The 18,422-nt window shown below is 36.7% G+C and overlaps 1 protein-coding gene across 2 annotated transcripts in view; it reads right to left on the bottom strand.

Annotated features, from left to right (window-relative positions):
• Positions 1-4,523: 4,523 nt before the first annotated feature.
• Positions 4,524-18,422, bottom strand: part of UBR2 (ubiquitin protein ligase E3 component n-recognin 2) — a 60,138-nt gene continuing 46,239 nt past the window's right edge. For both annotated transcript variants that reach the window (XM_069800235.1, XM_069800234.1), the window contains exons 34-47: positions 18,228-18,300; positions 17,262-17,410; positions 17,111-17,166; positions 16,582-16,678; positions 14,319-14,386; positions 13,688-13,823; positions 12,974-13,064; positions 12,318-12,448; positions 10,444-10,552; positions 10,146-10,202; positions 8,541-8,618; positions 8,081-8,251; positions 7,307-7,408; positions 4,524-6,541 (exon numbers count right to left, since the gene is read on the bottom strand). In XM_069800235.1, coding sequence (XP_069656336.1) covers positions 6,400-6,541; positions 7,307-7,408; positions 8,081-8,251; positions 8,541-8,618; positions 10,146-10,202; positions 10,444-10,552; positions 12,318-12,448; positions 12,974-13,064; positions 13,688-13,823; positions 14,319-14,386; positions 16,582-16,678; positions 17,111-17,166; positions 17,262-17,410; positions 18,228-18,300 — 1,460 coding nt within the window. In that variant the 3' untranslated portion in view covers positions 4,524-6,399. The remainder of the gene's footprint in view (positions 6,542-7,306; positions 7,409-8,080; positions 8,252-8,540; positions 8,619-10,145; positions 10,203-10,443; positions 10,553-12,317; positions 12,449-12,973; positions 13,065-13,687; positions 13,824-14,318; positions 14,387-16,581; positions 16,679-17,110; positions 17,167-17,261; positions 17,411-18,227; positions 18,301-18,422) is intronic.

Genomic DNA, 18,422 nt, shown 5'->3' with positions numbered 1-18,422 from the left:
AGAGACTGTGAAAATACATATTCACAAACTGATGAAAAAGTAACATTTAATCATTGCTGTCATGGAGACGAAGATCAGTACTTGCCATTTCTTAGCTCCTACACCAGGCGCACTGTGAAAATCCTCATGCTCTTCCTCTTCTTTTTTCCCCCAAGAGAAAAGCGTTTGACAAATCTCTCCATCAAGACACAGAGATGTAAGATTTGGGCATTTAATGTTTGCATGCCAGGAGAGGGGGGGAAGGTGGCAGAAGAGCAGGAAAAAATAGAGGATGAACACGCAACAGCCTCAAGATAAGAATACGCAAAACTGCTACGAATGAAGTATGAATAGAAACGTACATGTATGAAACAGCAGAAGAAATAATTGAGCAAGCCTTTGAAGAGCAGCAGAAGATAAAGAGGGATGTGACTGACAGCAATAAAGTGGGTAGATGCTGAGAAATGTGTTGAGTACACACCCAGCCCAGGAAGCCTGAGCTCCAAGTGGCCACAGTACAGCAGACTTCTCAGAAGCAGACCTGCACTTTGGTAACAAGGGAGAAAATGCGGTTTTAGTGTGGTGTGTGTGCCATTCCTCTTCACGTTACTATATTCTAGCCAAGGCACCCCAAAACAAGAAAAGACAACGGGCAGCCTTACTTAAGATTTCTGAAGGGTGAAGCAGGGTACTGAGGCAAAACACGGCACCACAGCTACTGCTGAGTCCCAATGGGTATAGAAGATCTTTCCAAAAGCCAGCTTGCCATCACTAACCAAGGGGTATGTAGGGAGGACTCAGCTCCTGTCCTCTTTGGCACATAGTCCTGGCCAGACCACTTGGTGCCTGTGGGTGTAAGTAAGTGTGCGGGTGGATACAGTGAACTTAAAAAATCAAATAAGATAAAATCACCATGCCCTTCCCTAGGGTCTCAAGCTGAAGCAAGAGGATGTTTTAGTACGAAGCTTCCACCTGTCACCATAAATACTCCGCTACTTCTCAGGGCCAGCTGATGAAACAGTGTACTAAACAGCATCGGAACAATCCCTACATCATCAGAGAGGTACAACACACGTTCAATGTGTGGTATTCACAGGGCCCTGCTTTGTCAACGTCTGAACTATTTTATTGTAGCTTATGTTCCTGTATCAGCCCGTAACATGTTTAACAAAACATGTATTGATTAATATAAGGTAAAAGTAATATTATTGACAAAACTAGCTCAATAGGGTTGCATAAAAGTCACACCTGAATTAGCCATCAAACACTGACCTGACTCTCCCAGAACAGGACCAGGAATCACTATTTCCCCTGACCGTTGTTAGCCTCAGAATAAAACGGACAATAATAAAACCCCTTCTCCCTCTTACTGGCAATGGAAGTTGCCCAAGTCTGAAGAGCACAGCTCTGTGGGACTTGCAGTCTGGCCTCGGAGGGCTTTCCAGGGGATGAACTCCCAGAGCCCGGTCTGGGTGCAAGCACTGACTGCTTGAGAGCCTCAGTCAAGCCTGGGATCCCCAAGCACCCACCTGACACGGAGTTCTTCACTGTCCTTTACCCAACGGTTCAAACTTCCACGACTGCAAACACCAAACTGCATGGGCGCTGCTGGCGGGCAGCAGGGAGAGGCAGGGAGGCTCCAGCTCCTTCTGGGCATGCCGCCACGCTCCAGAGCTGCCCGCGGCCTGTGCTCTCGCTGCAGTCCCAGCAGCCAAGAAGGCAACTCCACTTAGCTGTCCCAGGCTGACAGTAACACCCTTCCACCAGTCACTGCTGGCTCCCCAAACCAAACAAATGACACTCCGACAAGGTGAAGCTGCTTACTGGTAACTAGACGTTATCAGCAACTGGAGATTAAGATGTGCTATTGACACACACACGTGCACAGAGAAGACTTCCATCACGTGCTAAATGATAGAGACTTTTTTGCCTCAGCAATACCTGTTTGCAATGTTCTTACTGTGGGACTCTTCGCACCTTTGCTTGAACATAGCCCAAAAGGAGAAGCCAACTCTCCTCCTTCCCATTCTTCTAAACATTCAAATCCCATGAGGAAAAAAAAAGGGGGGGGGGAATTCATGGTAAGGAGAGACATTTCCCTAAAGAGAACTTGTCTGTAAGACTTCCCCATCTCTGGTAAGCAACGTTTCTGTGTGCCTGATGCCGAGGATATGTTGAAGCAGTACCGTACAACCTGAACCAGTTACCCAGAGAAAGCAGACAGTCAAATGGTGACGTGTTAGCTATGTACGCAGAGGTGTGCTTGGCAGGCTCCCTGGCTGTCACCTAGAAGCATTCCTGCAGAAGGCAAGCCTCGATAATAACTGAATCCAGTGTTGTTCCCGTGAAGTCTCTAACCTTCTCCATGCAGGGCCAAGTCAGACCCTGGGACACTCACCGTAAGGAGCCGAGGAACTTAACAGCTAATGGTAGAAAAGTGGATGCCTCCCTAAGAAAGTTTTCCTTTAGTGCCAGTTAAGATACGGACAATACCATCCCGCTCCCACTAAGATGCAGGACTGGCCAGGTTAACGGTCCTGGCTCACCAAAAGCAAGGCAGATTGCAATACAAAAACATGAAGCTCAGAAGACCCATAGAAGCCCCACAAAGATCAATGCAGTATCTCCTGCTGTTATGAAAGATAGCCTTGCTGTCCTGGTCATACACAAAATCATTCATCTGTTGGGTTAGTTTAAAGGACTGTTCCCTCTTTTGCTTCTTAGTAAATGGAAGTTGCTGTAAAACCACCGTCTCTGTACAGCAGATGTCTTTCTTTAGAAAAACTTTCAACATGATTTCAGACATCCTCATAACCAATCTGGGGAGATGCAGACTAGACAGACTGCAAGATGGACAGAAACCTGGCTGGATTTTCAGGCTCAGAGGGCAGCAATGAACAGCTGGAAACCAAGCAGTTACAAGTGGCATTCCCCAAGGGCTCATATTCAAGCCAAAACTGTTTAATACTGTCATATTTGACTTACATAATCAATAATCCTAACAGTGGAATGGAAATATGGAGCCACTACTTCTTGCCAAAGGCAATTCTTAGAAAGGGACAGAGAAGGAGAGTGCAGGGCAGAAGAGAGGTAGATTGCACACTCAGTTGACCGTAACAGGACTCTGCTGTGAAGAGATTTGAGATGCAACTCCCCTTGTGCAGTTCAATCTTCCAGAAAGGAAAACAGCTGGGATTTTGTGCTGAAGGTACTTGCACAGTAGGTCGAGCATCCAGCTTCTCCTCTACACATTCAGGACATAAAATTATCACAATGATGGAGCTTATAAACAAAGCACCAAGTCATTTAGCATAAAATAAAATGCACTTAAAATGAGATGCCAGGGCTGGAGCATGAGAGCTGGTAGGGCTTCATGTCAAACATAAAAGGACAGAAAAGGGTCTGTGCAGCTGCACGTGCAATGTCTGCTGTCCAGTAAAAGAAGTTAACTGTATAGTGCAGCAACACGTTGAACCCTTCAGCCCAGGTTGTTCCCAATGCTAGAGTAGGACATAAGGCCCCAATTTTACTTGCTTAGTCATCAGCATGAAGACTAGTTTGAAAGACATAGCAGGAAGCTGTAGGGAACTGGGGGAGAGCTCAAGATGTAAACAGGCTGAGAATCCACGAGCGCTTCATCTCAACTAACAAATTCCCAATAACATTACAGATGAAGTAGTTAGAGAGCTGTGGGGAGCACTGGCTCTTGACATAAGTCAGAGGGCACCAGGTGTTATCTTGGTTATATACTTCCACCAGAGTAAGAGCCTCCTATGGCAGATCGGAGGGAGTACAAAGTGTTATCCTGAAGTATGAACAAAGTAAAAAACATTACTGATGTGAACCTCAATCCTTGTCCCTTTACAAAACGCAATTTACAATCCTTTAAAAAGACGATTAGACTTTTTGGTAAAGGTCAAGAAAGGTTTAGCTGACTAAAGGAAATGACACTAATAATATAATCACCTTACATTTATAGCCAGGGAATTGCAGATGTTGCACATCCACGTATTTCTGTTAGCTTGTGATTAACAAGGCAACACACTTGAAGGAACAAGCTCAGCAAAATTCTAAAAACAATGTTTAAAAAGTACTTATTGAATGTCAACACCAAAAGCATTTACTTGATGCTTTCGGCTTTGTTTTGTATTCTGTTATGATGGTTTCAGGTCTGGGTATTTTGTGGGCTTTTGTTGTTGGGTTTTTTCTCCCCCCAAACACATAATACATTCTAGATTGTACACATAATCCATAAATATTAAAGTTATAGCCAATTTATTACAGATATTATTTCCCTGATACTGAAACAATGTTATATATAAATATTTCTACATTAATATAAATACATGCAAAACAAATCAGAAAATAGAAGTCTTGAATAAAGAATGACTAAATTGCAAAAAAATGATAAGTTGTGTACTTTGCAATTACTTGTGGTCATAATTTTACCAACCTATTCGACCTCGCAGTCTCCGACTCTGATCCCAGAGGAAAAAAATCCTTCTCACTATCAATATCTTGCTTTGCACAGAGAAACCTGTCAATATCATCAATTATCTTTTTAATATTATGCTTACAGGAAAAGAGCATTTTTCAGCGCAGTTACACATTATTTGAAAATGTGGCACGCAGCTTAAGAAGCAAGACTCTCTGCAAAGGAATACTAAGGTCACCAAAAAAAAGTGATTTTAAGTACCACGCACAGAAAATTGTTGATACATCAACCAGCTTGCGTAGGGGAAGGCAGAGATGAAGCATTAATGCAATTTTTTCCTGCAACTTCTGCATGTCTCTTTGTAAAAAGTGACAGCAATATATAAATGATTTGATCTATGACAGGTAGAAGAAACAAGAGTAGTCTGTACCATTTTTAAGAAAAGGAAATCAACATTGGCCAACTTTCTTTATTTCATACTTCACATCTTCACTGAATACTGTTACTGAATGTTTGAAAAATTGTCCTGTACACCATGAATATACAAAATTTATCTGAAGCATTAAATCTGTAAAAATAGAAACAATTCAGTCAGACCAAGTGTAACTGAAGACACAGCAGACAGTAAAGGGATGGCTTATCTGGGCTGAAGATGTAGTCAGAAAGTAAGACTTAACTAAAAGAACCACAGATTATTAAGGAAACAGAACTATGTAAATTACGATTTTACTAATTTGTCAGAAGATAGGAGAGATAAAGATAATGGATTTTATTTTAAATCAGTAAGCATAATGTCACTTTTTAGAGACACCTTGGCGGTCTAATTACATACAACTAGAAAACTCACTGCCTTCAGGCACCCTCATATCAAGTGCAAATCTGCGCAGTTATAGAATATATTTATAAAATATACTATATGCAAACATCTTTACAGAGCTTTAAATCAAGCCAAAAAGTAAATATACTTGATGGGACAACAGAAAAAAAAAAATGAATCGATGCAAAAATGTGGGCAGTGGGATTGTGGCCCTTCAAAGCCAGAGGAAACCATTCAGCTTGTCTGCAACAAAAAGGAGATGGGATTTGCACCTTAAAAGTTGACTGTTAACAAAAATGAAGAAAATATCCTCTGAGCTTCTGCAAAACAACATAAAATTAGCTTTCATGACATTTTATGTATTGTTGTTATCTTAAAATATCTTCTAAAACACAATGTCAACCCTTGAATACCAATAACCAATCACATAATCGAAAGTTAAAGGGTTTCCCAGCTAAATTCAAATTACAAACTACATAATTCTAAGGAGTGCAATGCTCTGGAAAAAGCTTTAAATTAAATTATTTTACTTGTAAAGCTAGTGTTAGGTTTTTTTAGTTAAAAAACAACTGGAAGCAAGAAAGCTGCAAGAGTACAAATGACAAAATCGTTTTAGATACACCAAGTGAAAGAATGAATTATCCACTGATGCAGACAGAAACATCCATTTGCTACATTATTTGCTTCCTTACTTCATTCCATTGCATGTACACACAGCTTAAGTATTAAAATGCAGAATAAATAAAACGGCTCAGATTACTAGCAAGGGGCAAAACACAATCCATAATTGTGCTCTATCTAGTTTCTGTTTCAGCAGTCTTTTTCTCTTGCAGTTTATAAGAAAAATCATAGTCAGACTTCCAAAAAGAGTCATTCTTTTTTTTATCAGAAACTCAAGTTCATTTGCCCAGGTTTATAACCCAAGACATTTCTGTGAAGGAAGCACAGTGCAAATTATATGACTAATAAAACTTGCTTACATAGAAAGAAGTTTACTTGATTAATGTTAACTGGTATTTTTATGAAATACATTGTAAAACAAAGATTAAATAACAGGACTGGGTTTGGTGGGTTTTTTTCCTCAGACTTTTTTTCCTAATCCCTCCTTTGAAAAGCTTACTGACTTACAAAAAATCTTAATAAAGTTCCAGTCTTAAATAGATAACTATTATAAATGCTGCCAATCAATGCCAACTAGTGTTTGATTTGCTTCTTGTGCGTGTCCAATTTCCTCTGTGATACTGTGTTGCTGCCAGAGTTTTTGAATCTTTTTAAACCGTTCTTTGCACAGATGTAAGGGATTCCCGCGTCTGAAAAGGAGATAATACTTATCAGGAATGATAAAACACTGCAACTAAGCACAAACACTCAGGTGTGACATAAAAGATTAAATAACCCTTTAAAATATTAAATATTTAGATAACCTTTTAAGATTATTCTCTTGTCAGGGCAAATCAACAGATACTTGGATTAGTAAACTGGAGTGCTACCTTGTCTGATCTCCCACCCTTACTGGTCAATGATTCCCTCAAGCCTTTGGGAATCCCATATGCAGCCCACAGAAGTCTGAACATAGGTTTTCAGCAATCCTTCCATGCTGAGCCAGTTCATATGCTATGATATTGACCAGCTTCATAAGTAGCAAGCATTAACAGTATCAAGTCCGCTAACTATTCTCATAGGAAGGAGAGATAGGAGTTAAGACAAAGAACTACCACATTAAATAATCTCATCGTATTTTCACTTGGTATTAACACAGATTATACAAAGTGATGCACTACATACAAATAAAATTTTCAGCCTTAGTTTCTAGGCAACTTCACAGGTGCTAAAAAGATTTAAGTTTTTACACCTCAAGACAACTGTTTATAACCTGGGAAAGATCTTCCATTAGATATTTTTAACGTAAAAACACATATTAGCATTAAAATGTTTGAAGATATTACATGCAGCAGCAATGTAAAAATATATCACCTATATAATTAAAATAAAAAAGTAACATAGAAAGTGTATTGTACAAACAAGACAGTTTTAGAATTCCTGTCTTTAAAAGAAGTATTTTTTTAAATATTTACCTGAGTCCCTGGTCTGTCTCTCCATAGTCATCGAGATAAGGAGGAGGATAAAAACAGCCCTTTGTTTTTCCAGCTAAAAATAGCACCTGACATTCTCGTACTCTAGAGAGAAACACAGAGAAGATTTTTAGGTATTGATTTTTAGGTGAATAGTTTCACATATTTTCATAGACACTGCTTTTCCAATCCTCACCTACTTTCTGTATAACCTCCATGTACAGATTTTTAAAGGTACTTCTTTTTTTAAAGCTAAAGATCTTATTCTCTTCCTGTTATAATTCCTTGATAGCAGTTAAAAGCAATGTAGTTTAATGTCATATTATTTGCAGTCTGTGTAAAATACTCAACACAACCACAACAAGAAAATAAAACAAATTCACTTCTCACTAATCTTTGCCAAAGTGAAAATAGATATTATCTAACCTTTCCTTGTATGCAGAAAGACAACTAAATGAATTTTAATCTTTTCAACAGCAGTAACAACAACAAAATCAAGGTATTTACCTTCATTGTTTTGTAGTACTTGAGTGGAAATATACGCACAGAGAAAACAAATTCACTTTAAAATACAATTCAAATTTTCTATGATACAACCTCTGAACCTTACACCAAAGTATAAGGAAGATGAATACACTCTGGTTTTTAGGCAACCCTGTTATTAACAAAACACTGCCTTACAAACCACCCTTGCAATCACATTTATAGAACTACTCATTTTGTGTCTACACGCACCATCTAATCTAGCAATGTACGTAGAGGTGTTCAGTTCCTTACCTAAGGAATATGCCCACTCCAGAACCACAAGTGTATGTATGTGCAGTACAGGCTCCAACATCTTCTCCTTCTAATTCAGTTTGACAACAGTAACTCTGAGAACATAGCATGGTCCCACACACAAGGCACAATGTTGGGGCTCTGCTTTTATCACCACCTGATTTTGGACACCTTTTGTTAAGCAAAAAAAGTAAAATCCATTGTATGTATTAACTCTAGATGGTAAAAAGACACAAAAGTACTTTTGAACATTTATACAGTTAACAGTTATACAGATCCTTGCAATTTCTATTTCACCGAAATACACAGCAGTTTTGCTGGAAGAGATGACAATCAATATGTGCCATTAACTTTATGATACTGTAAACAACTTCCTGAGGTTTTCAGGTTAGAGGTTTCCCAGTTCATCAAAAGGAGCGGAAGACTTTAGGGGTCCTCACTGTAATTGCACAAAACTTACGAGAAATTGGATGCTTGGTTAATGAGGCAGCTGTAGTCATCCGGAAGGTCTATTAATTTGTTGGATTCTCTTGCATAGCTAGAATAAAGCAATCAAATTAACCACTCATATTTCAGTGAATAATACACAGTGATTTCAAACTCATTCATGTTTTCCTGACTCATCTAAACAGCATCTGTGAATAATTAAATTTTTAAAGTTTTCCTCTTCTCTGCTATTCATAGAGCACATAAAAAAAAGGAACCCACAACATCTCTCAGCTAGACCACCTCCAGTTTTCTGAGTCATATTTTTTATGAATTTGAGAAAAAGCATAGGCAGAAAGTCAGAAAAACATGTCATATGTACGCTTTTAGCGAAACGTCATGATGAGGTTACTATAGGGTTAACTGAATATTTGTTCTGCTCCCTTATCAGTTTGCTTTATATTTTCCTTTTGTTACTAATACTGAAAAGTGGCCTGACTCTCAAGTTCAGAGAACTTGTAGCCTGAAAAGAATGAAATATTCATGCCATGAAAAGGACCTATTTAATACCAAATATATATATCTTTAGAAATAACAGTTAAAAGTTAATTTTTTTGCAGATGCTATACACTAAATTTTAACAATCTTCAACTCTAGGTATAATACAAATGAGACTGTGAAATGTAAATAGAGGTTTGTAACAGAAGCAAATGTAGAAGAACATGCTGAGAGGAAAAAAAAATTCACTGTCAAGTCAGATATAATCTTGGGAAGAGCAGTTAAGAATCAGCAAACAGAACACATGGAAAAAAAATCCCAACCATCACACAAAACAAGAAATCAATTACGCAATCTGAGTATTCTTACTGTATAAGAAATTCTGTTAACAGCCTGGTATTTAACAGATGAAATGATTAATTTTTATTTTTGTCACTTAGCCTTATTGTATGTACAATGTTGAAAGATTGACTTTATGTATTTAGCATAGGAGATTAAAATGCAGGGATATGTTTTTAATGACAGCACTGTGAACCTCATATTCATTTATAATTATTTGGATAATTGATAACGACTATTTTTACCCAGGCTTCATAAAGAAAAACACCCCAAATGCTTTTCTACGCCCACTAAGTATTAAATGCGTTCTGAATTCAAAACAATTGCTTAGCAAGTAGAAACGTATGAAAAGCAAATTTTCTTTGTAGCTACTGACTCAGTGTTGATTTCACTGAAGAATTTGGATTCTTTAAAAAGAATTTAAAAAGCTCTTAAATGCCTGATATTTTTAAACAAAGTTTATACATGTCTTTTAGCAACAGCATATCTTTTGAATCAGAAGGTACAAATCTACTATAGGAAACATGAGAAGAAATGTTATGGCCTCTGATTACCGCACATCAGTCTAAATAAAACTGTAATATTTAACTCTGCCTTTAAAATCTACTAATTTATTTAGTATTATATGTCACTTTTCTTAAAAAATTCCAAAAATCTCTTTTGCTTATCCACTAATATCTTTGTCATTCAGTAACGTAGAACTGATACTATGTTATTATAAACACCCTTTAGAAAAAATATTTGGAGAAAATGGCAACATTAAAGTTTCTCGCCTGTCTCTGCTTAAAATTTCTGTGTTTACCTGATAGCATGTCTCTTGCCTTCCAGATATCTTTTTACTTCATTGTTACTGCACCAACTACAAGAAAGAAAAAAAATTGGCTTTGAACTCCAACAGATGGTACTTTCAAAAAAAATCCACAGTACGTCTATGCCATAATTTCTACAACCAAAGTAATTATTTCAAAACACTTCTTTCACAAATGCTTTTCAAAGGCTACAATTCACTTTCATATATGCACTCCTGGGAGAATACTTCTATTACCATCCTGTGCAGGATTCTTTATTATATTTAAACTAAGCATAAAAACACGACTTACCTCTCTATTAACGTGTTCAGAATGTCACTATTTTCTTGAAAAAGGCAAGTGAGGTTGTTTGGCAAGGAAAGATAGCTACATAAGTGTTCAAACTGGTTTGTTCCATTTACTGTAAAAAAAGAAGTATAATTCTCATAATTACATTTTTTTAGATGACATTATCTACAATAAATGAAATACAGCTCTAAATAATGGGACAGCTATTTTTTTTTTTCAGACTGTATTCCCCCACACCCAAAATGTAGTATGAAGTATGAAAGTGCTAGTAAAGGTACCACACAGCTATTTTGGAAAACTGCCAGTAATGAAAAGCAACTTTCCTCAGACTTCCCCTGCTAAGCATGTTTCAAGCCTAGTCATACAAGAACCACAACAGAATGTTCAATAGCCTTTACAAATTAGTATGTCTTTGTTTTAATGTCACCCATTAAATGGCTACTTTGTGCTCCTTCCATGACACAAACCAAGACAGGTGGTCGGTGACAGGCAGTATACCGCAGCCTCAGAAATACAGAAATTGCAAATGCCTGCAGTGCCAAATTCTACTAAAATATGTAGGACACAACCGCCAGATTGCCATATTCACATTAGTCTATTGGTTTGACTTCCTGGGCCCCCGCTCTCGCAACTTTCAGGGCAAAAAGTACCACCACCTCATGGCACGGCCTCTTTTGCTCCTGAATGAAGGAGTGAAGAGAATTACAATAAAAGCTGTGCTCACTTCCCTCTCATGCCCAGTAAACACTCAAGTACCTCCCTCACAACCCCCAGTAAAACACCAGAGAAGACTGATACAGGCCAGCTGTGGGATCAGTGGGTCCTGGGATGGGGCAGTGGGAAGGGAAAGCAAAACACCCAGCGTCACGGTCACTGTCAGGACATCCCTCGGTGGCAGGGACCTGCTGGGCCATCCAAGCACCTGGGACTTGAGGATTGTAAAAAAAAAGCAAAGCTAAGCCTTCCTCTTCCCCTCTCCTACAACCAACTCTGTAAAGCCGATGGACCTACTGCCTGGAAGTACATCTGCACTTTGTACCTCATCTTTAGAATATCCATAACACAAAGAACTCAAGTGGTCACTACTGCTCCAGACTATGAACTTAAGAAACCTTACTACAGAAAATCAAAGTTCAGGAATAGAGGTTTCTTTCCTTTTGGCCAAAATGCTTAAGTATTGCGATTGTTAAATGAAAAAAAAAAAAAAAAAAAAAAAAAAATCTACATTTTAAACACAACTTGTCAAGGAGGTATATGTCAAGGAAACATTCTACAACAAGTACCAAATCAAAAAGATACCCATGACGAGACAACTGCTATTCTCATGTCAGCTCAGCACCAAGTATCAGACTTTGTTTTAAACATGGGAATCCTGAAGCCATGTGAACCTACTTATTATTAACATCTTCAGACTTACATTCCATCCCTACATACACCATATGTGGAGGACAGTAAAGTATGTAACTAACATTGATTATTTGGGGTGTAACATAACATAGTGTATTTATAGACAGATATTAATTAGTGGATGCTGATTTGAATGAAAACAATGCAAGCAAAAGCAGGTCTCATTTAAAAACAGTCATCAATAGGAGATTTGAAATAATCAAAATTTCACTTTTTAACAGAAGAGCATCGATTTCTGTTTTAAGTAACCTAGAACGGCATTTGCCCCTACATTAAAAATACATTTTTAAAACGGAAAAAAAAAAAATTTTTTTTTTTGGCCTTTTTCATTATGCAGATATGATTCTGCACTGGTAACAAGCCCATACCCATTCAATCAGCTTCTTCAGAAAAAAAAGTTTAAACATAATTTACTTAGTCCATAAATATTTATGTCTTGAAAAGCTGCTTTAATACAAAGCAGACAGTACCTTGAATTTCTGAAGGTGCTGGGACTCCATTTAAGTAATGGAAAAACAAAGCAGAACATCTCAGGAAAGGCATGATTCCAGCTTTTAGATTCCTCCACAGGTGCCAGCCTGAGGAAATTTCTTTCAAGGCACTTAAGAGAACACAATAAAAAAAGTTTGCTTTTATTTAATCATTTCAGTTTGAGAACTATATTTAGCAAGTCTTCAGTCATATTTCATATTAAATTACAGAAATCAGCTGAAACAAGCATTATACAAGTGTTTTATTTCAAAGCTAACTCCAAAAAAACCAACGAAATAGAGATTCATAAAAATGTAACCAACTGGGACAGTAAATTAAGGAAAATTTTGCATAGACATTTCAGATTCTAACAAGTTTTCTGTACTCAGACACTGCCGATTCCAGATTCGACACATCTGCAAACTGACTAAAAAAATTGTTCCAGAGCAAAATCTTCATGAGCACAGAGGAATTTATAAGAATAGTTACTTGAAAAGTAAATCTAGAAGTAGTGGATAAGAAACAAGATGCAAGAGTTCCCAAGTTAAAAGTCTCATCTTTGACAGCATTTTTATACAGAATTCAGTCAGTAGTTAATGTTGAGTCGAGGGGGAAGACGACATTATAAAATTTTATCAAAAGATCGCACTTATACCTTCCTGTACACTGGCAAAGAAATTTATACAGTGTAAGCACAGCTACTTCCTCTTCACTGTTAGTGTTTTCTTGATCCATGCCATTCTCTTCTGAAGAAAGAAATAATAAGCAAGTTACTTCATACATACATGTTTATACAGCAAGAATGTAATTTTTCAAGTTTTGAGAAAAAGGCCAAAACTAAGCGAAACATTCCATTGTTCTACAGTATGATGTACTGGAAAAAGTTTTCTGCTGCACATCTTATGTGGTAAGTTTATGCTATTGTCAACTCCAGTGAGCTGTTGGTTTACTTGTTAGATTGGTTTGGTTTCTTAGTAAACTTGCTTGGAGTTCTTTACTTTTGGCATACTACACCTTATCTAGTTCCACTTGCTGGAAGATACATTGATTCCTTACTTCGCTAACTGCAACTTGCTCATCATGAAACGACTATATGCAATAAACACTTCCAGGCACTGCTACATCAGCTGGAAAGCAAGGATTCATGACTAGCTATGCTCCAGAAAAACTCCAGTGTTAAGCAATAAAGACAAAACACTGAACTTTCACGAGTACAATTTATCAACATTTCCTATGGGCTGAAAGAGAGAGCACCAGCAATTTTATTTTGCAACTGTAAACTGCATACATTTACCAATAGCACCTTAGTGTTTTGCAACTACAGATTTGAGGAATCATTTCAACAAAAGTTGAAAGAAAGTGGCCTTACCTGTAGATGAGGTAAGTAAAATTTGTACTATGTGTGCCATAGTGACAAGATGAAACAAGTGAAGATCTCCAGTGCCAAGACTAACCCCTGAAAAATCCTGACAATGTATGGCAGGGAAAGAGAGCACCAAGCTTACCTGTAAAAGAAAACAAGAAAGCTAGTATATTCCTTTTCTTTTTGAATCTTCCCATTTTCTCTGCTCATGCTGCAACTACACCCTTTGAAGGCAGCATACTTCATAAGGCTAATTTTGAAGGTAATTAGCCAGCCACTATTTAAGGGAACAATGATTAACTACTGGGGGTTTTGGGGGTCTGTTTGGTTGTTTGGGGTTTTTTCCCCCCTATTTTTTGTTTCTGGTTTGTTGGGCTGGGGGAGGGGGTTGGTTTTGGTTTGGTTTTTTTAATATCCAAAGGGTATACATTCCACCTCATTTTACCCCTTTTTTATTTATAGATAAGAATACTTGAAACAAAAAGATTCTTTAAATTATATTAAGTAGTGAAAAAATATTAAAAACCTGAACATTTTGAAAGGTTCCTAACCCAGAGTAAAGAGAAAGTTTCCAATTAAGTTTCTACATAGTGCCTACTAGATCAAAACATTATTAATAATATTATGGAATACTTACCAATAAATGAAACATGTCAATATCAAGTATGCAAGGAAGATTTCCATTTTTTTCATTAGGCACCAGTGCTGAGTATTTTAGAGAGAAAAATAAATTTATTAATTGAACATTTATATATGAAAATATTTTAGTGTACTTCAGTTACAAAATGAGAGCATCTCCTTGGCTTATATGCTTAAAGTACTTAAAATACAAATGGTACCTGTTTTGGCCAGAAAGGTGTGAATTTGAGAGTTGTTCAACATGACTGGAAAAGAGTCTTGCCTACTTGACTATACTGTACTGAAATGAAACAACCCCAAAGTAACTATAACAAAGTAAGTGCTGCCATCACTACTCCCACAGTGACTTTCTTTCGTTGCTTAGGTTTCCAGTGGGAGATAAAATGAGACAGTATCTCAAGCTCTGACCCAGAAATAAGCTTAAACACTAGTGACTAAACACTAACTGTTGTCTGTTGGACAGCTGTTCAAAGGAAACTTGCAATTCGCTTAACTTTACAAAGTTCACTAAATTTGCCTCGCATAACTTATTTGCCTTACAGTGTCAAAAATACATTGCTAAAGAGTCTCTTAAATTCATTATTTTATTTCTAAGAAGGAGCTAGGTATTGGTCTCTCCATCTCTGTAGCATTCACATTCACAGTAACCACAAGGTAGGTATTAACCAAAATACTCCAGCTGACAACAGAAATTCACACACTTACAGAAATTCACACACTTAGTAAATTCCAAGTACCTCCATCTAAAAGCAACCATAATGAAGTGCCTAGAAAATGTTACAACATATGTAAAATAACAATTGAGGAATAGTTGCAAACTTCTTTACTCCAAGCAGTAAAATTAGATTTACAATAAAAGAGTTTCAACTAAAGCTATGAGAATAGTTATGCAAAGTAGCTATAAGCATTAAGCTGCCAAGTTTAAAAACACTACTACAGTAAAAAATAGTCTTATCATAATAACTTAAAAATACTTCAGTTGAAGACTGCTGCCTTGCTGGCCAAAAAATTAACAGCTGAAGATCTGTGACATTTTGAAGCTATTTCTATTAGCAAACACTTCATCACCACTCAGATTTCAAATGCTTTTACTTTTGTAAGCATATAGCTACAGAACTCAACACAAAAGTGTGAAAAATGCTTCTACCAAAAACATGACCAGAGCAAGGGACTTCCAAAACCAAACTTTTATTTGATAAGTTATCTTATGTATAGTTCATAGAATACTGACAGATCAAAGGCTAGTAATTTTCTTTATTCCTAGCCTGGAAAAATAAAATAGCAAACACTTCCTCATAAAAATAAAAGCCGTACTGCTTGCTTCTGTCAGCTGGAAGGAACAAAAGCTTTGAAGAAATATTGATGCAAGTTTTCAAGAAAACCCAAACCATGCAGAACACCATATACTAAGAAGTTCCAGTCAAATAGCTAGCAACATTTTTGTCTTCTGCTTCACACAGAAAATGGCTCAATCACTACTGCTACAAATTGACGTCAAGGAAGTTCTTCCCCATAAAGCTGCCAACTGTTTGCTGAAGTAGGTGCTACCAGTTCTACTAGTAATTTCAGTATATGAATGCATTTAAAAAGTTGCCTTACTCTACTGACTGTAAATATTAAAATTATCCCATTTTATTACACCCTTTCAGAATAGTCCTCTCATGGGTAATTACTGCATTAGGCTGAACTTCAGACTTTTCACCTGTTTTCTACAAATGCTTCAAGCTTGGAACATTTTGGCTGTTCTCATTAAAATTCTCAACCAATATATGACATTACATAATAAGTCCTGTCTTATCACAGATCCTACTTTCCAAAGACAGAGAAGTTTGCAGATATATTATAGACCTCTGCAAATATCCTGTTTCCTTTCAATACTGTATTAATCTTAATTTCCTCCTCTTTAAAGTTCCAGCATATCACTTTTCTTTTGCGAAGGACCATGCTTCCTTTTCCTTTGCTCTAGGTATCTTTCTAAAAAGCAACAAAATAAATGCTGGGAAGAATCAACAGAACTCCTTCACAGCAAAATACCCATGCTTCTCTCAAAATGTATCTTGGAACTGCAGACCAAAAGAAAAAGTCTTTTTTTCCACGGTATGACAAAAAATGTACAGGTGCAGATGTGAAAATACCAGCTCTTGTTCTATGACTTAAAACCACTACAAAAAACAATCTTGTAATCGAGACTAACAATCATTCTGTAAGCATTTTTCTGTATCTGTATCTTTGTAAAAAACAACATAAAGTGGTGAACTTACATGCTAAGAGAGTACAAAAGTGACCCTGTACTGCTGAAAGAGATGAAACTGTCCAGTGAGCTGCTGCAAATCTTGTTAATGATGTAAGGCAGTCATCCTTTAAGAACAAAGAAAGAGACACTGCCAAAGTTAATGAAGTTCCTCAATATGAAAAGGTCTTTTGACTTACAGGATTCTTTTCAGGCCCCTCAGCTGCAGTTTATGGGAGCAGTTTGAGTAGCTAAGTATATGACAGATATTTCTGTTTATGCAAATATACAAATTCCCTTCAGTATTCTTACTTCTACTGTTACCATGAGAAACCCTGGCCTTACTAAACTATGCATTTATAGAAAAAAAAAAAAAATTAGTTTTGCTAGATTTGATTTTTAAATAGATTAATAATCAGATGCTGACTGACTAAAGAGTGAGATCCAACAAATAAAACTATCAAATAACTCTAACTTAAAATTTAGATGTTCTGCATTAAAGAAGCACAATTCCTTTTTTTTCCCACTGATTCAGAGAGGAATTGCTACTTGATCCTTACCTGTCGACAAGGTAAATGACCAAATAATGGTTTATCTTCATCAGCTAAAATTCGTTCTGGAAAAAAACAAAACCCCAAAATGTTACAATGCCATGAATTTAACTGAATTCTGAAATTCACATATACAGGAGCAAAATGAATACATTAGTACCTATAGTCTGTATCGTGTAAGCACAGCTTCCCCAGCACATTATAGGTACACGTGGATCTTCTTCATTTGGATGAACCTTCAAGCCTACTTTGTATGTTGCTGTACCAAAAGTTGTCAACATCTCTTTTATGCTCTCAGAATAAGGATTCCTGAAACAAAGAAAACAATATTAATAATTCATTGTTTTCTCCACTGGCAGCATAGTACTTTTAATGAAGAACATTCACCCTGTAGCTGACACCTAGATTTTTAAAATTTAAGTGAGAACTCCAGTATCTTCCTTTGAATCTGATATTCTGTAACCTCTTTTTTGAGACAGATACACTCCCAATTATTTTTTTATTATTTGACTGGAACCAATCTCATTTTTTAGTGTTAAGAATATCCAGTCTTCAAAGATACAGTTCAGGCTAAATTAAAAGAACTGTGTGTGACTGATAGCAAAATCTGTCATCAGCTGGGATAGGTGTCTTGCATTTTTGTCTGCAGCTGGAAGACAGATGTCTGTACCATGTAATGAATTTTTTTACTTTCTCCTCAAGTGAAGAAAGGGTAGACTCAAATGCAAACACACCGTAATAGCTGAAATTACATATTAACATACTCTCCACTTCACAGTCTTTCTTCATGTTTTACTTGTAGTGCTGAGCTATAATGATGAATCTTTCATCCAGTTACAAGTAATAGGGAAACAAAGCCTAATCCTGACGTCAAAATTTATACAACTGCAGCATCTTCTCTGCACATCCACTTACCACATCCACCTCTGAAATTCTACTGCATTATTTACTATTTGTGGGTTGGACTTCAATACCATCATAATAATAGGATCAACTTTTCTAAGTAAAGCAAAATTAATATATTTGCCTTAATTATTGAGAACTTATAGCACAGAAGTCACATTCAATTTTCACGTTACTACTTCATGATGAATTTTTAATGATTTATTAAGATGTAAATACATACTTCGGTTTGAAATCTGGTCTAAATCCTTCAGGTAATTGCAGCTGATCCATTTTTTCCGAATTACCAGAATTGCCTGCACAAACAGGAAGTAATAAAACACTGATTATTCATCTATACATAATTTTTACATTATAAAAAGGTGCAGGAGCACATCACCAGAAACTGAAATTCCAAGCTGTTCTTGCCACTTTTGCC

This window comes from Haliaeetus albicilla, chromosome 13 (assembly GCF_947461875.1).
Source record: "Haliaeetus albicilla chromosome 13, bHalAlb1.1, whole genome shotgun sequence".
NCBI lineage: Eukaryota > Metazoa > Chordata > Aves > Accipitriformes > Accipitridae > Haliaeetus > Haliaeetus albicilla.
This window is presented reverse-complemented; position numbering and strand designations above follow the sequence as displayed.